General features: G+C 41.1%; 1 protein-coding gene across 1 annotated transcript in view; it reads left to right on the top strand.

The window, feature by feature from the left end:
• Positions 1-22,333, top strand: part of FLT1 (fms related tyrosine kinase 1) — a 154,772-nt gene that overhangs the window by 26,703 nt on the left and 105,736 nt on the right. Inside the window, exons 5-10 of the mRNA XM_019523793.1 lie at positions 3,623-3,785; positions 3,876-4,012; positions 5,439-5,613; positions 8,482-8,599; positions 10,774-10,943; positions 11,158-11,317. Coding sequence (XP_019379338.1) covers positions 3,623-3,785; positions 3,876-4,012; positions 5,439-5,613; positions 8,482-8,599; positions 10,774-10,943; positions 11,158-11,317 — 923 coding nt within the window. The remainder of the gene's footprint in view (positions 1-3,622; positions 3,786-3,875; positions 4,013-5,438; positions 5,614-8,481; positions 8,600-10,773; positions 10,944-11,157; positions 11,318-22,333) is intronic.

Here is a 22,333-nt window from a genome sequence, read left to right as displayed (position 1 = left end):
TTCCCCCCCTCTTCCTCTTAGCTTGATTTACCATCACCATTTATATATCAGTGTTTTGGTTTCCATTTCTGTTCTTTTTTTTTCTCTCTTCTAGCAGAGAAAGCCAGCAATGGTGTTAGAACACAGGGATAACCACACTTGATAATAAAAAGAAAAAGTCATAGCTGTATGTAGAATTACCGACCAGAAAGATTTGATTGCTTTAGCTTATGAATGCCTACCTCACTCTTCACAGAATCAAGTTCCCCTTTTTCTCAGAGAGGAAACATATTACATTTGTGTTATGTAACTGACTTTAAATTAACTCTTTTACAATCTATTTTTATAAAACATATGTAAAACATATCTTCTAATACATCCATAGATTTGAAATCTTGTTATATTGTCAGGGAAGTGAAGTCGAAGTCTACCTGAACCTAGTGGCCCATTGGGCTCTTTCGTTTCCCTGACCAACAGAGAACAAGTGAATGACCTAACTATCTTATCTGCTTGCCTCTGACACCCCAGCCTGAAAGATTAGGTACCCATTCATATCTGGGTAGATTAAGAGTGACTTTTGTAAATCCAGAGCAAGGACTGGAAGTATGCCTGTGGAGTTGTAGCAAGATGCCTTGACAACTTTGCCACTGTGCCCTGATTATTGCACTGTGTTAGTTTCAAAAGACTCCAGAGAAGAACCGCATTATGATAGAGGCTGAAGAAATATTAAGATGTGATCCATGATTTAAAGAATTTAGGACTTAACTTGAAGCAAGATGCAAAGAAAGAAAGAAGGTAAAAGGACAAGAATAAATCAGCTGCTATTGTGATGGTGACTATATAAGTAACAATGATAATATGTCCCGTGTTTACCTAGGCAATGCTAACCAGTATTGTTTCATGGTGTCCTTGTACTCTCCCTGTCTATCTGTCTGTATCCATTTGTGGTCACTTGTTTTTATGCTTAGACTCTAAGTTTTTTGTGGTTACTGTCTTTTTTTGTTCTATGCTTGTACAATGCCTGGCATATTGGGGTCTTAGTCTATGATGAGGACCAAGGTACTACAATAAAAACAACAACAACAGCTCAGTGATCTGGATCTTTTCATCTCTTTTTCAAAAACTCAGTCATGGGTTGTTTCTTGCAGGCAGTGTGGTGGACGTGGGGTGATTTGCAAGAGTAGAGTGTAGTATCTAATTCAGAATAGTATCTTCAGGCAGCACAGAGAAAACTGTAGTGAAGGTGGACATGCAGGTCACAGGCGAACAGAAAGATGAAATTACTTGCAGGTCATGGAGTAGGGACACTGGCAGGAGAAGAGTGAGTATAGAAGGTGATCTGATAAGGTAAAACAGCAATAACAGAGGTGCATAGGGCCCTAAAGTGGAAGTGCCCTTTGGAAGGACTTAAAGGGTAAAATTTGTCTACACCCATATATTTAATAAAGCCCCCAATCATATATAGCCCTTATAATTTTTAAGAGGTATCAGATCGACAAGTGATGTGTTTGTGGGTTTCATTTTGTTTTAACAAAAACCTGCAGAGTCAAAACATGATAGAAGTATGATGCTCCATGCAAAAATAAGACCTTTTTTGCTTTCTAATTATCCTGTTCCTGTCACCATGAAGTATTATGAGTGCCTTTTGGTTACTATAACAAAAATCTTGCTCTTTGGAAAACAAGGAAGGACAGTGTTTGTGGAACTTAGTTGCAATGCTGTTTTCCTAAGGCCACTTTTTAAGGCAGAATTACACATTTTTGATACACATGCCTGCAAATAGGTACCTTAGTGTTGTAGAAAAAGAATGTATGTCTGCATGTACCTTCTGCTGCCAAGCCAAGGATGTATCTTTAACCCTAACAGTTCCTGTCAGCAGCCTCACTGCATTTCTTTCCTTTCTTTCCTTTCCCTCTCTTTGAGCAGAGAACTTGTCTCCTGGCTAGTTCCATCAATCCTGCAGCCAAGCCGTTAGGGAAGAATACCCAAAGGGTGGGGGTTTGTGATCGCATGGCTTCCTCCTGCCTGGAATGCCTTTCCTCTGAAATGTGGCACCCTCAGTGTTGCCTATTCAGCACATGCCTAGAGCTGCCCTTGAGATCACCTCTGCTCATCTCCTGCCATTTCCTCAGACAGAAATGGAGAATGAATAAAATGAACAATAATTACTGTTAACACAAAAGTGCTGCTGTAAAATAGAATTCTTTATCTTTACAGCATCTGATAAGAAGCTATAATAAGCATGCAAATCATAAGGGAAGTGTGTGCTCTACACCCGAGTGCAGTCCATTACATTACAGCCTGCTGGCTGACGTTGGATAATGCCTTGTATTCTAAGAACTCTATTGCTGTTACTGTTGCTAAATACAAATATACCTGTGATTTAGTTCAATCAATTCACTACCACATGGTCAAGACATTTATATTCACTTCCATATTAGCTGAATCAGTAGGAGATATAAATTAACCAATGTTTTTCATTGCTGTATTCCCATAGGGGTTCTGCTAGGACACCATTGGAGAGAGATTCAGTCTGTAGCAAAGGCTTCCCCAAGCCATGGTAGCCCAGAATTCATATTCGTATGAATGAATTCATATTAATTAATTAAATCAATCATTATGTATTAGCCTCACAGTGGAGATGGGAAAGGTATTCTTCTGTTCTTATTGCACATACTTCCTTTAGCTAAACAAGCTCTTAAAATTTAACCTCCCTAGGAATCAGAGATTTATTTCATAACTGTCAAAATGAACCAGTGGTTGTAATAGACTGTTGGACCAAAAGTTTCAAAAACAGTTAATAAATTGGGTGTTCTTAAATTCTGAGGGCCCAAACTTAAGTTTCCTTAAATGTGCCTGATTTTCATAAATCACTGTCTGAGCACTGGCCCTCTAAAATTAGGTTAAAAATTAGGTTAGAGTGTCTCAAGTGGGTACTAAAATTCATACTCCCTTTTGAAAATGTAATACTAGTAGAAACTACAGTTCCCAGTCACTATTCATGAGAAACCTTTGTGACCTCAAGATTCACGTACTGTGCTATGTGGAAATCAAGTAGTTTGTATACTAGGACATGTCAGCTTTCGAAAAGGAACACATGTTTTTCAAACTTTTTCCCTGGAACAACCAAGATCCTTAGAAGCCAGTATAAAACACGAATCATCAAAATAAATTAGAGCTGGAATTAATAAAGGAACAAAATGACAGCAAATGAAATTAGCCTGTCACCTCTAGTGAAAAAAACATGTATTTGTTTTTCAATAGCAACCCCAGGATAGTTAATTGCAAAGGTTTCCGACATGAGCATTTTAGCTGCCAACTGAAAACCAATAGCACTGCAGACTAATCGCCTACGCTAATGATAGTGTCAATCTATTGTGTAATAGATTACAGCCTTTTATGAATAATGTAATCTTAGAAAGAAGTAAAACATTCTGATTCTTTACCCAGATTTTCCTTTAATTTGAGATGATAAAAAATTACTAGAAAATGTGGGTAATTAAATATTGCCATTTCTCCTTTGACTGCCAATTTTTAGACTTAATTTTAATTCCTTTTTATTGGGCAATCCCAGGCTTTTGGGCAAAGAGCTCTATGGAAATAAAAAAGGATAATTTATATAAACTATGTTCTTAATTTTCAGATCCCACTAGAGACGCTGAATCCTGATGGGAAGACAATAGTTTGGGACAGTACGAAAGGCTTTATTATCCCCAAGGCAACATATAAATTCATTGGGCTCCTTAGCTGTGAGACAATCATTGATGGGCATAAGTACAGCACAAAATATCTAACACACCGACAAAGTAAGTAGCATGTTACTATCACTGCCATTCAAACACAGCATTGTATTTTTGTAAGGTTGTTAATTTTTTCTTTCTCTGTGTGTTATGTAGCCAACACAATTTTTGATGTCCAGTTAAGCACCCCAGGTCTGGTCAAACTGTTGAAAGGGGACAGCCTTGCAATTAACTGTACTGTTGCTGCAGCGTGGAACACAAGAGTTCAGATGACCTGGAGTTATCCTGGAGAGGTTAGTGCTTTGATCTGCATGAAGAAATCATAGCTGTTTTCCCAAAGAGAATGCCATTAGCAAGCATTCCCAATAGGAATTTTGGCTTGAAATGCTTGTGATGCTTTGAATTCCATTGTTGTGACCCTCACTGACATGTCTTTTAATGCTTTTCTTATTTTTTTTTCTTTTTTGCTTAATTGAATCAGTAAACATGTTTACACAATGTACTCTGGTATATTGCATAATTGTGAGTGAGCATAAGAATTGTTTTAGCCTTGGGAACTTCTCTTTGGATTTGGTGAAATGATAGAAATTTATCACCCAATGCCAGGCAGGAGTCTCTTTTGTGTCAAAAAAAAGTTTTCAGTTAAGCTGTCTTTCTCAGCACATTCATTTAAAGGCCTGGCAGACAGTCAGGCACCCAGCTCAAGCATGTTTAGAAAAGATATTACAATTCAGCTAGCCAAGATCTCATTTGTTAAGTGTCACATGAACAATCCTCTTGTTTTGACAACTACAAGAATGATCTTGAATGTACTTCCCCTCCCCCAAATTGGGAGCATCCTCATAAATATTTGTCATTTATGAAACAACTGCCAGGGAGTCCGTGTTAAGCCGATAAGAAATTTGACATTAGTTTAAGGTTTACAACTCCCAGTCCTTTCATGTCAGTTTGATTTATGCCGCTGATTCAAGTCACGATCATTTATTATGTCATTCATTGTGCCTAATCACAAGCCAAAATTATGATTACATTTTAAAAGAAAGATTAATGCAGCAGCTTTTAACACACTATAGATGTTTTCACAGACATTTTCCAACTTGGAAATAAATAACTTAACAACAAAAAATGCTCTAATCGTGCTGTATTGGTGTGTTATATTAGCACCTTCTTGCCTTACTGAGCCTAATTTAACATCACACTTCACCCTATGAAATACTGCTTTGTTTTTATTTAGATGGTAACTTAAGGGTTTTCACTGTTTACAAGACAATAACAATGTCCCTGGGTTAAATAAACTTTGAGGCCAAAGGCTGAGGGGGATTCACAGGAAATAACTCCTTAGCTTCAGATTATCTTCAGTTCCACCCTATTCTCTTGCCAAACCTAGTCACTTCTCCTATATTGTTTTCACAATTCTTTCCTTCTTATGTTAATACCTTTGTCTCCTGTAAATTTGCCCATGGACCTTGGGTTCCATCAGCAATCCCTATAATGCCTTCCACATAGCTATTAGCAGCCTAGGTTCATTAAATGGTGCCATCATAGCAGCCAGGGATGCAACAGGGTTTGCTGCTGGCCCCCATGAGACTTACACAGCTCCTGTGAGGCCTCTCTTCTTCTGTATTTGGAAATTGCTTAGAATATATTGGATGTTGCTACAATTTAAATAATAATACATTTCCCCCTATGACTTAATATTTATTTTTATTTTCTTCCTAGGCAAACAAGAGAGGTTCTATAATCCAACGCATTGACCAAAAAAATACAGAAGCTAATATTTTTTACAGTATTCTAGTTGTTGACAAAGTACGTGATATTGATAAAGGCCAGTATACCTGCTATGTGAAGAGTGGACCATCAATCAAATCTGTTAACACAACAGTTCGTGTTTATGGTAAGATATAGAGTGGATGTGTAGAAGGCTTAATAGTCATTGTCCATGTGCAAAGTTAAACAATGGTTAGAAACCTTGAATACTGAAGCCCAAAATGGAAGTGAATTTTGGCACACCAGTAATGGATAGAAAAGGGAGTGTGGGAACAGAATATGTAGCATTTGTTTCAAGATACTGCTTTATTTACTGGCAATTTCTAGCTTAGCCTCAATTTAATCACTTTTGTCTTCAAAGCAGCCCAAAAACCCTGTACCAATTGATTCTGGCAAATGTAGTCACTAGCAGTTCTCACAGAGATTAATTATAGGCTTAATTTAAAAAGAGGCATCACAATGTTTCTTTTCCTAGGCTGCATCCAGCTGTTGCCACCTATATCTACATATATCCATGCAAACTATATAAATTGTTTTATTTAATGAAAGTTCTTTAAGGATAAAACTCATGAGAACCACATCTCTGGCTTCACATAATTCCCTCCTTATTAAGCACAGGTGATGTGTGCATTGATAGGATGAGCTTTACATGGAGCTCTATACCTTGGGACCATTCACATACTGAAGCAAGCAACAGACACTACAATTCATCTATGAAGAGAAGGTTGACATTGGAAGCATTAAACTATTGTTCAGTGGGCACATCTACACAGGACATTTACTGTGGAGCTACTTAATTAGCTCTGTAGTAAAGTCTCAGCCTCTATACATGAGGCCCTATTAGACTGCAGTAAAGTAATTAACTCCACTGTAGGTTAGTACTTGTAAACACAAGTACTATCCGATAGTGGCATTCTTTACTGCACAGCAATGCACGTCTAGATGCTGGTGGGCTGGGGCATGAGGGTATTTCAATGCAGGGACTCCCCCCACCAGGCCCCCTGCCAGCTGGCGTTGCTCCAACCTGGCTCAATGTGCTGCAGTCCCAGGTACGTGTATAAATGTAGTGTCCAGGAACAATAAACTCTGGTGTAAACTGTGCTGGAGTTTATTGCTTCATATTAATTGCACATGTGGATGCACCCAGTGATTTGCTGTGGCTTTCATTAACATCCCAGGGAAAAGTCAAGGTGCTGGTTCTAACCTAAAATTGTTTTGAATTGGCTGCCTTAGAGACTGCTGTCTTCATGATGTATCCTTGCTATTGAGATCATCAGGAATCACTCATGTGGGAACCCTCTTGGTATTAATGAGTGGGTTACTAGGGGGTTTACTCTCTTCCTTAGAAAAGTTTTCCTCGAAATATGCATAAGTTAAGTTGACACTAAGGTCAGAATAGACTACCAGCTCAACTAATCTAACCTGCTATCACAGCTCACAAGGGAACAGATCCTACTCCATCTGGTAGGCCCTTAAATTCACTGTCCAAATGCAATCCCAATCTACTCAGTTTGAGTCCATGAAAATCCATTAATACATCCACTTTTCTAACATGCTGTTATCTCAGCCTTAAGAATAAGTCACAAAAAAGTAGCAAGGAAGAAGACAACCCACCCAACTTTTGTACTGGCAGTTTTTCAGCAGGTTGGCATAGGATCATACTTAAGTACCTAAATTTACTTACTTACTCTGAACCAAGAGTTCTAGATTTTTGCATTAAATTTACTTATGCACTGTGACAGGGCGTGACCTAGGGTCAGCCATGAACTCCCCTAGCACCCCACTTACCGTGCCAACTTGGTTTCAATGCACCCTCTATCTCTCCCGCCACGTCTTTGATGTTGATATTGTTAAAGGGAGGCTGCCTTTTTACCCTCTTTGGCACAGTGCCGTGCCTTCGATAACACTGTGCACTATAACCTCTGGGGCTACATGTGGGTCCTACAGTCACCCGTACCCTCACGGGTCCTCTGGCTCGTCTTTCTCCGTTGCCCGTGCCCTCATGGATGCTCTCTGGCTTGTCCTGCAGCTACCACCCACCCTGGGGCCTTTCTCACTCTCGTAACCTGCACTGGGGCTCCTCTCACGACACTGCCCACACTGGGGCCGGGGTTGATACACCCCAAAATGCTGCGCCCTATCTGGCACTGGGTCTCCACGCTACTGTGGAGCCCCTATGAGGCCTCCTCCAACCCCTTATAGCCTCACCCGGTTCTCTGGTCTTATACAACTACAAAAACAGGAAACTCACGCTCTTGGGCTACAACATAAATTCCAAGCCAAACTGGCTAACCATCATTCATATCCCTACCAGGGTTTCCTCCACCCGGTATCGTCCTGCAGAAGCTGCTGAGGCCATCATGCTTCTCTGCCCTGCTTATTCCCAGCAGAGCTCCCTCTTCCTCAGCTGCTAGAGGGGGACTGAACTCCCTGGCCTCAGCCTGGGTCATTTATATAGGTCAGGCCCTGCCCCCTTCCGATCAGCTGACCAACTCTGGTTGCCCCAGCAACCTGCACCTGTACCTCTTTGTACAAGCAGGGCACCAAAGTGCCCTGCGACACACCTCCCCCCTTACTCCCTAGGAGCAGGGCACGGAAGTGTCCTGCGACATGCACCTAATAGATGGAATAGGATTTGGCCTTATATTTCTTTCACTTACCTCTTTATATAGCCCAATAACTTTGTTTTTACTCCAGCATAATTTGTATTTGGCTGATATATATCTTCTCATATCGAGTCTGTGGCCCATGGACCAAGCCCTAAATTCCTGAATATTTTTAGGATGTTTTAGGTTTTGTAAAAAGCCAGATTTTATAACTGAAGGGTGTAGTCTTGGTTTGGGAAACCATGGATCTCCCAAATGATTAGACAGCCTTGTTAGATTCCTGAATCTTTTAAAATTTACCTCTCTGAAGCTTTTTAATTTCCATGATAAGCATGCTGTCTTGTGTAAAAATCAGTGATGTAAACTTTCCTTTTTTTCTTTTTTTAAAGATAAAACATTTATTAATTTGAAACATCGAAGAAAAAGTGTGCTTGAAGCTGTAGCTGGAAGAAAGTCCTATCGGCTATCAATGAAAGTGAAGGCATTTCCTACACCAGAGGTTGTATGGTAGGATTACAGTTACTTCCACATAGATACAGGAGCTACTTCTTAGGTGGTATAACATCTTTGATCAAGTTTATTTCTACTTCAGGATATTTTATTTCAGTATTTTGTCCAAACGTTAAATCATTAATGCTGTGCAGTTTTATCACACATTCCAACTGAATATTTCAGAATAGTTAGTGTTAATTAAGTAACCAAAGCATTTAAGTATACACTTACTTTCAAGCATCATAGTAGACCTGTTGACTTCTATTTGCCTACTCACTGAATTAAAAGGAAATCACATACTTAATTGTTTTGCTAGAGCAGGACCTTACTCCTCACAATGTGCTAGTAAGTTATGAAAATGTTATCTCCATTTTATAGATAGAGAAATGCAAGGCCACCCAATCTCCAAAGGTATGTAGGTGTCTAACTCCCATTTGAAATCAATGGAAATTAAAGGCCTAACTACCTTAAAAAAATCAGGGCCTAAGTGCCATGCCAAGGTCACACAGGAAAACTAGCAGACTCAGCTCTGACATCTGAACCTGTCATTTAACCATAAGACTATATTTGCTCATTTCAATCCCTGAAACCACTAGAAAGAAATAAAGCTTTCTTAGAATAAATGAAAAAAAGAATAAATACATAAATTGAACAACAGTGGAGGCTGGCTTCATTTTTTTAATATAGTTTCAATATCTACTTTCATGAGTTAAGATTTTTTCCTTGGCCCAAATATGCTATATTGAAAAATCTTTTAAGCAGATTTTGTATTGGTCCAAGCACCTTTATATAAAACAATGTTATCTATTCATGATCTCAAGGTTTTTTTTTAATGGTTTTAAATGGCAATAGCTTTGGCTCAATTCATTACATTTTAACAAAGGGTGTGTGACAAGACTGATTAGGAAAACAATCCATACATACATGAACTGTGCGAGTTCACATTACTCTCAGCCAGAATTTATTTTTGCTTCTAACATTTGTGTTTTGTTTTAATCTCCCCCATTGGAGTTTACAGATCCAAATGGAAAATGAAGGGGGCAAATGAAACTGTCATTAGCCATTATTAAGTCTTGTAAATTTCTTTTTAGTGGTTTGTTCTCTTGACCACTCATATAGAAGCAGGACTTATAAAATACATGAAATCAAACCTCTAAATCTGCATACAGTCTTTTAACAGAACATACTTCCATTGCTTGTATAAGGCCTGCAGGACCTAACCCTAAAGGTTTACTAACGTAAGAATCTAGTGGCATGCTCCTTAATTTAATTGACTGAGTCACCAAAGTTGAAAATCTTCTGTTGATAACACAACATGAAGTCATTGCATCAAGCCATTGAAGAACTGTAAATCTTTGAAAATATATTCTATATATATGTAATGGCTTGTGTTTTCTCCATTGATTTTCCACTTTTTAAAGATATCTGCATGAAGATAGGACATCTCATCCTTAAATGTTCATTTAATCCACTTGTTCTTTTTCCCCACCTGAAATCAGTAATGTTTTAAATATCAGAGTTCTTTAACCTGGAAAATATTGTGAGGTGATGAAGGAATGGTGTGGGGCTGAATTTAACAGCCTTTGCTTGTATAAGTAAACTTTTCTCACTAGATTAATCCCACTGATTACAGATAACCCTAGTATGTGTAAGGATCCCAGAATAGGTCTCTTAAATTAGGAATAAGCAACAGGAGAGAACCTTAAGTTTTCTCTTAAGAGATGAAAATGTTATCTTAACAGATAAAAATACCATTTTCATATGCACATATGTATTATTAAGAATAAGTCTCAAAAATCAAAGGTTGGACGTCTTCTCACATGACCCTATTAGATCATATTCATACACAGAATATTTTTCTTCAATATACTTCATAGGTATTAACTAGTTAAGTCCTTCCCTCTGGGAGTGGAAGCTATACCACTGATATAGAATATATCAGATTATAGAGGCTACTTTTGATCCTAGTCTAAAGCTTAAGAAGAAGCATGAAATAAAGGAATACAGGCTTTTTCAGCAAAATTAGTTTTAAAAATCTTGTTTTCTTCTGGCTACTGAAGACCATATTTGGACTGGCATGGAAGCCCATAGCTTAAGATAATGTCAGTACAAGGATGCTCAATTCCTAGGGTGTAGTTACTATGAAAAATAGTCGTATAATAACACCATATTATAATGTTCTTTTGAAGGTTAAAAGATGGATTACCTGCTGCTGAAAAGTGTGCCCGGTATGTGGTTAAAGATTATTCATTAATCATTAAGGATGTAGCTGAAGAGGATGCAGGAGATTACACTATAGTTCTGAATATACGACAGTGGAATTTATCTAAGAACCTAACAGTCACACTCATAGTAAATGGTAAGCTTGCAGTACATTTCTACTTTGCTATTTAACTTGTAAGTGCCATTTCCCCAGCTGAGGCAAATTCAGATTCAGTCGCATTAATCGCACCTGTAGATGCGGCCAACTGGATTTCCTAACTTTACACTGTAGAGGGTTGTTTTGTTTTCAGGATGATACAGTTACTAAAGACTGACTATTCTGATTTCTATTCCATTTATGCCCTTTACAGTGAAACCTCAGATTTATGAAAATGCTGTGTCATCATTTCCTGATCCTAATCTCTATCTACTGGGCAGCAATCAAGTGCTGACTTGCACTGTTTATGGTATTCCTCAGCCTAAAATTACATGGATTTGGCATCCTTGTAGACAAAATCGTTCCAAAGCAAGGTAAGAAAGCTTAAGTTCCCTTAAATTTTCTTTCCCACTATTGTGATAAAAGAACATTTTGACAGAAGGACCCAACAGTTATAATACAGTAAAATCCCTATGATCTGGCATTCTACTATCCGGAACACTCTACTAACTAGAATTTCCAGGCAGCCGGCTGGATGCGGGGGATAAAGTTCACATGCGGTCGCCACCACTGCCACCTACTACCCTGCAAGGTTGTTGCTCTGTGCTCGGCTGCCGCTAGCCCCCACACCCTGCTCCATGTTCAGCTACCACCACTCTCCTCTCCTCCACCCTCCCTGCTCCACATCCGTCTGGAAACCCATGCTCCTCAGGTAACCGGCATTTTTAGATATCCAGCACCCCTCATTCCCCACTCATGCCAGTTAACAGGGATTTTACTGTAGTTTGTTTAGGCAACATACAAATTCTGCTAATCTATTTCTTTTTATTAAGAAGAACATAAAGACAAAATACAGTTCTTAATGGGAAATATACCATAAGTGATATCTTCTGCATCATTAGCAGATAGATAGAATGTGCGTGTTGTACTATTACTGCTGTTCACTTTTATATCAATCCATCCATCACAGGACATATTTAGTATTTCAAAATCAAGTATGCCCTATAAGATGTTTTCTGCAAAGATTCTTTCTTGTTGTCACAACCTATGAGGTTTCCCAATGGGCTGTTTCTGAAACTGAAAAGGAATACTATTCTGCAGAAACATGTCCAATGCACCTTAACATAATCAGATCAGAGAACTATGTACCTGGATTTCTTCTCATATTTTAGCAGTGTCAAACTTAAGGTTATCATAAAGACTAACTTGATGATTTTGAAACCCTGAAACAAACAATAGAATCAGTAGTTACTACTAATGAAGAGTTTGGTCTTGCAAAATGAAAAGCACCTAGAGCCAGTTCAACACTTAAGTGAATGCTTAATTTTAAGTATATGAGTATTGTAGTTAATGGGACAATCACTATAACTTTCATTTATGTTGTACTTAAATGCTTCCATGGCTCCGACAGAGTGATCAGTGCTTTGAAGGATCATACCTTCATTTTCCTATTATACCTTTTTGGGGATTATGCAAATGAGAATACTTTGCCGTACTATTCTCACCAATAGATGGCATCAGCAATCTCCAGATTTGCTGTATAAAAGCTCGCAGTTCTCCATCTTGCCAACAGGTGACATCAACCTTTCCTATATTTAAGCAACATGAGAAGTATTCACTGCAAAACTCTTATTAAAGTTGAACTTTTTACTTCTAGGTAAAGTACATACTAACAGAAATCATAATAAGCCTTTTATTGGAAAGTCTTTGGAGAACATCATATACTAAAATTTTGGATCTTTATTATTTGGTCTGAATACTTATAAATGTACTCACTCTTTACCAAGATTATAGTATGGACATAAAGACATGAACTTTAACCAATGACCAAAAGGTGTATTCAACAGTTTAAACATCAGCCATTAAGGCTGTTGGAATTTTGATTCCAGGTATATTTCAAATAAGCCCGTATTATTGTTTTGTTGCAATTCTTTTTAAATAACCCATTCCCTCCCCGTTAAACTTTTTTATAATAGAAATAAAAACTTAAGTGTTCCACTTTTACTATTTCATATAGTATGAATGGAATTAATCCAGGGGTGAGCAATTATTTTGGGCAGAGGGCCGCTTACTGAGTTTTGGCAAGCTGTCAAGGGCCGCATGGGTAGCCCCGCCCCTTGATAGTGCCCTGTCCCCTGATTGCCATTTTGGGACTGGAACTCCCACCCCCTAACCTCTGACCTCTGCCACTGGAAGTCCTTCCCCTTGCCCCTGAAAGTACGCCTTTGGGGAAGAGTGTTTGCCATCTTAGGGGGAAAAAAAAACAAATTACATACTAAAAATCCATAATAATATATTTTAATTTAATTTAAAAAATATTTTTGTCCTGATTTGTGTGGGTTTATGCTGTATTATGCAGAAGTGATTGCATATGGGGGTTTGTGGGGATGTGTGGATGTGTTTGTGTGAGTGTGGATGTGGGTATGGGAGCCATGTAGTGTAGAGTGGCTGGCAGGCGGGTGGGCAGGAAAGTGGGGAAAGTGGTGAGGGGGGTGGGGGGAGTGGAAGCAAGTGGTGTGCAGAAGCGTGGGGCCTGCACCAATGTCCTGGGGCCAGCACCAGTGGGGCCCAGAGTGGGGCAGTAGGAGCACAGGGTGTGGGCTGGCAGGGGTCTGTGGAGCCAGGCTCGGCTGCACCAGCAGGGAGAGTGGGGAGCTGACCTGGCTCCATAGAGCCCCTGATGGCCAGGACCCCGTGCTCCTGCCACCCTGCTCTGGGCCCTGCTGGCACTGGCCCCAGGGCACCAGCACAGGCCTCACACTCCTGCTTGGCTGCTGCTGGCTCCCATGTGCCTGCTTACTTCCAGTGCCCCCGCCCCAGCCCTGTGGTACAGCCCCATGGTACAGGTGGGGACAAGCGCGCAGACCTGACCCTATACGCCCTGTGCTTGTCTGTCTGGACTGAGCAGTGGCAGTGAGGATGGTGCTCAGCGTGGGAGGAAAAGCAACCCCCTCCTGCCACTGGTGCTCCCTGCTGCAGCTGGCCAGAGCCCATGTGGGGCTGTCCTGCCTCTCTGCCGCATCACAGATGTCGCAGCGGTGTCAATGGAGAGCAGGCACAGGCAGCCCCGCATGGGCTCCGAGTGGCTGCAGCACGGGGCACTGGCCATGGGGAGGAGGAGCGGCTGCTTTTCCCCCATGCTGAGCAGCAGTTCATTCCCCAGAAACTGCTGCTCGGTGCGGAGGAAAGTGGCCCCCTTGTTCGCCGCCACTGGGCAGTGTTTGCTGCAGCTGCCCACCTGGAGCTCATGCCACGCTAGGTTGCTGTGTGGCTGCCTCACCGCCACCTCTGTGCTGCCCAGCATGGCAGCAGTGGCCATGTGGAGCAGCCACAGGGCATCTTTGATAGGAATAAATATTAATTTTCTAAATCTTTCAGGGGCCCTGCAGGCTGGATAAAATGGCCTGGCAGGTTGGATCTGGCCTGCAGGACATATTTTGCCCACCCCTGAATTAATCCCTTAGTTAAAATTAGCCATCAAATAAAGATATTGGTCCCTGCTTATACAGTTTGCCTAATTTTGAAATGAAGTGAACTATTCCCAAAGATGAAGTTAAGCACACATGTTGATGTGAAATACCATGAGTTTAGCAAGGCTTTTGACATTGCCTCTCAAGACATTCTCTTATACTAGCTAAGGAAATACAGACTAGGTGAAACAACTGCAACATGAGTAAAAATCTTCTTGCATCTTTGCGCTCAATCAGTAGTCATCAATGGCTGAACTTCTAGCTGCTAAGAGGTAACAAGTGGGGTTCCCCTGGGTCTGGTATTAATATTTTCATTAATAATTTGGACAATGGGATTGAGTGCACACTTAGCAAATCCATGGACAACACCAAGTTGGGTGGAGTTGCAGATACTCTGGAGATAAGGGTAGGGTCCAGAATGACCTGAATAAGCTGGATGAATGGTCTGCTGTCAATCAGATGAGACTCAACAAGGACAAGTGCAAAGTCCTGTACTTGGGACAGAATAATCGCATGCATAAATAGAGGCTGGGGAGTAACTGGTTAGGCTGCAGTACTGCAGAAATGACCTGGGGGTTACAGTAGACCAAACCCCCACACTGCTGTCATAACAGCACAAGCTTGCGCTGCTGCTGCTGAGGCTTAGGCAGTGGTGCAAGCTCTCTGAGGGGTGCTCTTGGTGCTGTGTTCACACTCCACCTCTGGGGTCAGGGCTGTGCCTCCCATGGAAAAGCCTCCCCAGGGGGTAGTGAAATTCCACCCCCTCTCCTGCTCCCCAGATACACTATGGGGCATGGAGCTGTGTAGGATTTCTAAGCATGTAGGGCTGCCCCTGCCGTGGCAAAGACTCCTGAGGGGAGGAGGCCATAGTGGCACCCTCTCATAGTTGATATTTGGAGATGGTGCCCAAATTGCCCCAACCTTTTTACTTTACTGCAAGATTTGTCTCATTCAGTGCTCTTCACCACCCCCACCCCTCATCCACTGAGCCTGTCATCTTATCATAGAAGGAAATCAGGTTGGTCAGGCATGACTTAATCTTGTTGAATTCATGCTGGCAGTTCCTGATCACCTTGTTCTCCTCTAGGTGCTTCACAATATATTCCTTGAGGACCTGCTCCATGATCTTTCCAGGTATGGAGGTCAGACTGACTGGTCCAATTCTCTGGATCCTCCTCCTTCCTGTTCAAAGATGGGCACTATATTTGTCCTTTACAATTATCCAAAACCTCATGTGATCTCCACAGGTCCTCTAAAAGGATACCCAGTAGCTCTGAAATCACATCAGCCAATTCCTTTACTACCCTAGGGCTCATCTCATCTGGCCCTGCCAACTTGCAAGCATCTAGCTTCTCTGAGTAATCGCTAATCTGTTCTTCTGCTGCTTTAGACTGTTTGTTTCTTTTCCTATCTTTGCTGCCAACTGCACTTGTCATCTAATAGCTGCTTCTATTTGTGAAGACTGAAATGAAAAAGACAGTAAATACTTAGTAGCTTTGCTCAAATTAACACATTACTAAACTAAAAACAATGTTATATATTTGTTTAAATTTTTATAGCAGTCCTGCCCTCCTCCCAATCAGCAGACACCTGGGGAACAGGAAAGACCTTCAGGCTAAAACAGAATTGAAGTCAAGGCAGAGAATCAAGATGAGACCAAGAGTAGGATGAGAGTGATAAATTATATTTAATGTAATCATCCTTTACCAATATTCATTGTTCAAAGGAGACAGGAAACCCAGTGAAACAGATCATCATCTCCAGCCTGTTTAGTACCATACTCAAGCTGTTATCTCTAATTTCACTTTCTCTAAAATTCTAAGTCATTGTCAAATCTGCAGTTAATATACATTGAAATCCACAGGACTGTATCAGTGGAGTCATGATAATATACCTGGTCCTTAACCTCTTTCCTTCTGTGTAAGACTTATTTTGAGTAAAGTTGGGTGAGTCCACACAAGATGCTTACTGCACAGTAGCCTAATAACACTGAACAGTAGCGTGCCGGTCAAAAATTGTGCTAATAAGCTACTGTACAGTGTTGTTAGTCTACTGTACAGTGACCTTCACAAAAAACTGCACCAGCACTACTGCTCAGTAAAAGTAATTACTAGGCATTCAGTTAGTACTTCGTTAAGGAAATACTAAACTAAATGTGCAGTAACTACAGTGCATTAATGAATGTGTAGACTGAAGGAGCAGTAGTATGAAGTGGGTCTCTTATTTAAGTCAATGGGAAAAAGTCTCAAAACAAGAACCGATGTGATTTGAAGTTTTAGAATGGTAATTCTAAAGCAGGAAGCTGTGGGATCCTTTCAAGGGTGTTGTGGGGTGCCGTGCAATGTTGGCCCTGTTAGGTGTGCAAACATTATTTTCAGGATCAACGCAGATTTCAAGCAGGACCCCAGTGTTAAAAATTGCTGTCGTCTTTCTGAGTTCTTTGCAACAGAAGAATTACTGTATTATTTTCCCATAGTCAAAAAGGAGTGAAAACTAAGACCTGGCATTTTCTGAAATGGGCTTTGAGTCTAATAAGGGATACCTTGAACATATTAAAGGGTGCCTCGAGTCTAAAAATGTTGAAAACTACTGCTTTAGAAGCTATGCTCTTCAGGCATACAGCTTGCTTGATAAAACTGGTCCTGTGAGCCTGTGTTTATCATAAATTAGTGTGGCAGAGCTTGGCAAGTAAGGCATAGTGGAATATTGATACTGTTCAGTATAATCACTGGTTTCCTCAGCTCTGGTAAAATGTTATTCTTTGGGAGTTTTGACTCTAGACATTTCCAAGTGTACTAGGGACAGTTAAAAAAAACCTCCTCATCACATGCTGACTGAACTACAAGGGACTGACTCTTTAGAATCAGTGTGCCTCTGCAGCCTTGCATGCTGCCCCTCTCTGGGATCAACAGTAGCTGTTATGTGCCCTTTAGGCACAAATGGGACCTCCATAAACTACCCCTTACAGTCCTAACCCAAACCACCGATATAAACCGTAACATAAGCCATAAGCCCCTGGGCTATAACAGAAACACAAACAACAGCAGAAGCAGCCCTTTGCCCCTCTAAGAGCTTGCAAACCTTTCTCATCTCCCAGCAGGCAAACCTTCCAGCCCAGAGCTTTATCTTAGTCTACACACTTGGCCCTCTTGGGCTCCTGGACCCTTTGGTTCTGCACACAGCCCCTCCCCTGGGCTTTTAGGCCCTTTGGTAGGCACCTCAAACCCTCTAAGGGTTAACATAAAACAAAGGCCACTTGCCTATAAACCCAGTCTTTCTTTGCCTAGGGAACTTGCCTCTGTTCCCAGGCCTACAGAATTGCTTAACTAAATCCGAGTCCTATCAGGAGCCCTGATGCCCTGCAGCCAGGAGCGCCTCACTTCAAGGTTGCAGGGGACAGACTCCCTAACCAGTGCAGGCTTTGGGCATATAAAGCTCCAGCCTGAGCCCTCTTCTGGTCAGGCGAGTTCCTCATTACCTCCCCACTGCCACCTGCACATCCCAGTGTGCTGCTACACAGCTGACTCCACTCATTGGGAACACTGAAGAGTTAAACCAGTAGTTCTCAACCTTTTAAACTGGAGGCACTCTTTGATAGACTTGGGGCACCACTCGAAATACAGTTCTAGTTTTCACTCTTTTAACTACAGAAACAATACAGTAACTTTTCCATTGCAAAGAACTCAGAAAATCACAACAGGTCAAAAAACTCCGTATTTATCTTGTGAATCATGTTTGCACACTTAATAGTGCTAACATTGCATGACAACCCAGGTCATCCTTGAAAGGATCTCAAGGCACCCTAGAGTGCCATGGCACCCTGGTTGAGAACCACTAAGCTAAACACAAAACCTATCTAAATGTTGCAAACGCCCCCCTCCCCCCTTTTATGACTTAACTGAACACCCTATAGCCAAAACATCTAGATTTTGTGCTTTGAACTCACTTCCACAAAGAGCTCCAACAAAAGAACAATGGGCATTTTATGCACAGGTAAAGAAGAGTGGATCATACCAAGATATCATTTGCATTTAGAATTTGCTGTTATTGCTTTCTAGATAGAGGAGGCTGGAGTTTGCCATCATGGAAATAAATGGCAAAACTCCCTCCAGCATCAGTGGAAGTGGGAGCAGGCCTTGTCTGCAAAGCCAGTCTAATTGCTTTTCTACATTGTTTATGTCAATGTGTGAATAAAGAGATGAGATGCAGAGTCATTAGGATGTGCTTGGATAGATTATTGGAGGAAACTGGGTTTGGAACACCAGTGAGGTATGTAAAATTAACAAGTGGAGAACAAATGTTAATTGTACTTAATTAGAAATGTACTGAACCACCCAAATTTAATTGTGGATGCCTGCAAACAGTGATGCCCATTAGTTTGTCCACAGTGACTGTTTTTGTTCCCCATGCCACCTTCTATTTTCAAGAAGGGGAAGTCTAAGCCTTTAGTGATGGGAAAAGTAGGTCAGACACCATTAACAAACAGGTAGTTCAAAATTCCTTTGTTTAATATGACATGTGGCCAGATCTTAAGCTGGTCTAAATTCACACCAACTGAGGATCTGGCCTATGGACTCCATACCCCTGATTCTCATTTACACAAAGGCCCAGTGTAGAAGACACTGGAAGTAGATGTCTGTTTAAGTTTATTTCCACTTAAATGCCCCCTTACACTGTGGAAGATGTGTAAATGAGAATTAGGTCCTATATTCTTCTGCCATCACATGCATGCACACATCCTGTGGTGGAGTTGTACATAGGACATACAGAGAACTTAAAGTTTCAATAAAGATCACTAAGTCAAGTAAAAAGAACGAGGGAAAAACAGTTCATGCAAAATATCTTCAGAGTTGCTTCATGTTGGAAAAAAATATTAACTAAGTGGGTCATCCTATATGATAAGCTTCCACTGCGAGGCAAAATATGATATTCATTAATGGGCAGCCACCTATGCCTGTGGAAATGGCTGGAAAAGTGCCCTTGTCCTTTGGGAGCATGTTACAAAAGATCACTTTCAATATGTTACTTATAAAATGCCCAAAAATGAAGACCTGACATACTTGTTCAAAAACATTTTTGCTGGTGTTCACATGACTAAGGTCAGGATACTTGCCAAAGGCTGTTCTTATATTGACATGGTGACTCTGGTGAATAATTATTTCTGATGAATCTACTGTACATATTGCAAATGCTCTCAAAGGCTTCATTATATGCCTTAAATGAACCAAAAAGCTTGATCAGTCAACTTTGATCAGTACAGGGAAGAAGTTGCTGCTATTTGGAGCAGGAGAATTGGAGTATTGGAATCAGCATTGCCTTGGGTGGCAGTTCAATTCAGTGACGATAACAGTAATCCATAGGCTGTTTGGCCATAGATGAGGCAACTGTGATGTTGCAAATAACACCAGAGGCAGAGATCCTTTGGTAAAATAAATCCAGAGATGGGTAGCACAGGAAAAGCATCTCTCTTCTCCCTGGACAGCAATAACTTGTTCCTGAGCTGTTGGTGAGGGTGAGGATCTTATGATGCCAGGTCTTGGAAGGTTGTGGATACAGACTTCTGCACCGAGATCTGAGGTGACCCTTTGGGTCAGCCCCTGTGATTTGTGCAGAGAAAATAAACTAGCACAGGAGTGACTGAACAACACCCGCCTGTGTTCTGCAGAACACCTTGAGTTTTGGACTTGGTATCCAAATGAAGGGGAGCCAGTGGCCATCATATTTACTAAATTTATGGCTTGTCCCCCTATGACTAAATATTCAAATTCTCTTTGGAGAAAGGTAGGAGGATTGGCAGTGTTTGGCATCCGAGAGGGAAAGTGAGAGGCTGAGTCACTTGACTGTACAAGAGATTAGAGTGATTATGATCTAGCAGAGGGGGGAAAGGCAGCAAAGGACAAGAAGGAAGGAAGGATTGGCTGAAATGAGATCTTATTTTGAGTCTGCAAGGACTGTTAAGAAGTGTGTGGCAGAAACAGTGTCAAGGAGCAAAATACAATTCCCTAATAACCAAACCAAGGTAAAACCAGGTCTTTCAAAATGTGCAGAAAAGCTGAAAAGTGCCTTTCAAGAACTGCAGCGTGTCCATGTCAGAGAATTATACAGGTCTGTTTTTTTTTTCCCAAGGGGCCATTGGTATCATAATCTGCAAAGGCATTTGGGAGCACAGTAATATTTTTCAGAGTTTCAGCAAGCATAAGTCAATTCACCTGCATGATATGCTGCTAGTAATAGCTGTTTCAGAGAGATGATACTTAAGAAAAAAGAAACGGAATGACTAAAAGTTTCCTGGCATTCATGACATGGATATATAGGTATAGTCCAAGTAGGAGTGCCATCCCTGCCTTATCTTTTCATGTCTGAGGCCATTCTCTGCACTTATTAAGAATCCTGTTTTGTTTGAGAAAATTAAAAGCAGTCAGCCTTTGAGAATAACACTAAGGAATAGTTCAGGATGAAGTGCAGTGCTTGAAAATGTAACCATAATAGGAACATTCAATTTGAATTGTCCAGCTGCATATGATTAATAACAGGATTCGTACTGTGCATCTGATGTGCTGGCCCCTGTAAGTGTCAGTAAATTTTTCATTAACTCCATGGCTGCATGTCAGTAAAGCCAAGAATGTTATGCTTCTTAATGTTATGTGAAATAACAAGGATCTACCTCATGAGGAAGAGAAGAAATATAGTGTAGGACACCAACATGGCTACTGATAAGCTATACTATCCACCTAAGCAGAGAGACCAAGCATCTTATAGAAAAAGAAACCTTGTCTTCATGCTTGCCACTACCATGCTAAGCACTATAGGCATCTATACAGGTGCTCTGGAGTGGAGGAGCGGCACTTAATTAGAGTGGCTTTCAGAGCCAGTTTAATTGAAGTGCCTGCAGCATCACGTGAATTCAGTGGCCTGCACTTCAAAATGGTGGCAGGGGCGCTTTAACTAAAGCTCATTTGATGTGTGTGAAAGCACCCCCGCCCTCACCACCATTTTAAAATGTGGGGACACTGACTACACACAACATAGAGGCTGCTGGAGCACACCACTGATTAGCACTCTCCAGCAGACTCACAACAGGCTGGTTTAATCATGTCTGCTCCAATGCATGCTAATTAGCACACATTGGAGCAGAGCTCCATCAGTATATAGGTGCCCTGTGGGTGCACACACGTACTAATTTTTTGACAGTTAAGCCAGCTTAACCTTTTCAAGTCGACTTAACTGTCAGAGTGTACAAATGTATGTAGAGCAGAGTTGACTTAAATGTGGTGCAAGATAACATACCTCTGAGGTGTATTATCTTTAGTTGCATTAGTTAAGTCAACTTAGCTCCCAGGATGACTGCCATTATGTCAGGGAGCTATATGTGTGTACGCTTCAATGTGGCTTAATTTAATTCAACTTAGTTAAGTCAACTGAGTTAAGTTGCCTTATTTTAAGTTGATTTAGCATGTGTGTATGTACCCTATGGGCACATCCCCATGAGCAGGAACATACATTTCCCTGGGGACAACTAGTAGCAGCACAAATTTGTGCCTCTGCTAATTGTTCCCAGGCATGCCCCTTTATGCATGCTTTGGCATGTGGCAAATTGCCCTGAGTGGGGTGGGGTTGGCAGCCTTACCTGGGGTCATGGGGCCTCCTAGGGCTGCAACAATGGCAATCCGGGTGCACAGAGCCTGGCCGGCAGCTGGAGTGTGGCTCTGGCTGGTCAGGCTCCAGTTTCAGGTGGTTCACATTGCAGCCACATGTGCCACCCTACTTGTTTTTGGAGTGGTTTTTTTTTAACACTGGGATCTCCTGGTGTTATAAATGCCCACTGCACTGCTAGTTAGCAGTGTGGCAAATACATGCATGTGCAGTGTATGCATTTTGCAACATGGCAAATGGGTTTGCAGTACTGCAAACTGCACTTCA

Source organism: Gavialis gangeticus, unplaced genomic scaffold (genome assembly GCF_001723915.1).
Source record: "Gavialis gangeticus isolate Ggan-Ray unplaced genomic scaffold, GavGan_comp1, whole genome shotgun sequence".
NCBI classification, from domain to species: Eukaryota; Metazoa; Chordata; order Crocodylia; family Gavialidae; genus Gavialis; species Gavialis gangeticus.
Note: the sequence above shows the minus strand (reverse complement) of the source record. Positions and strands in the feature narration are given on the sequence as shown.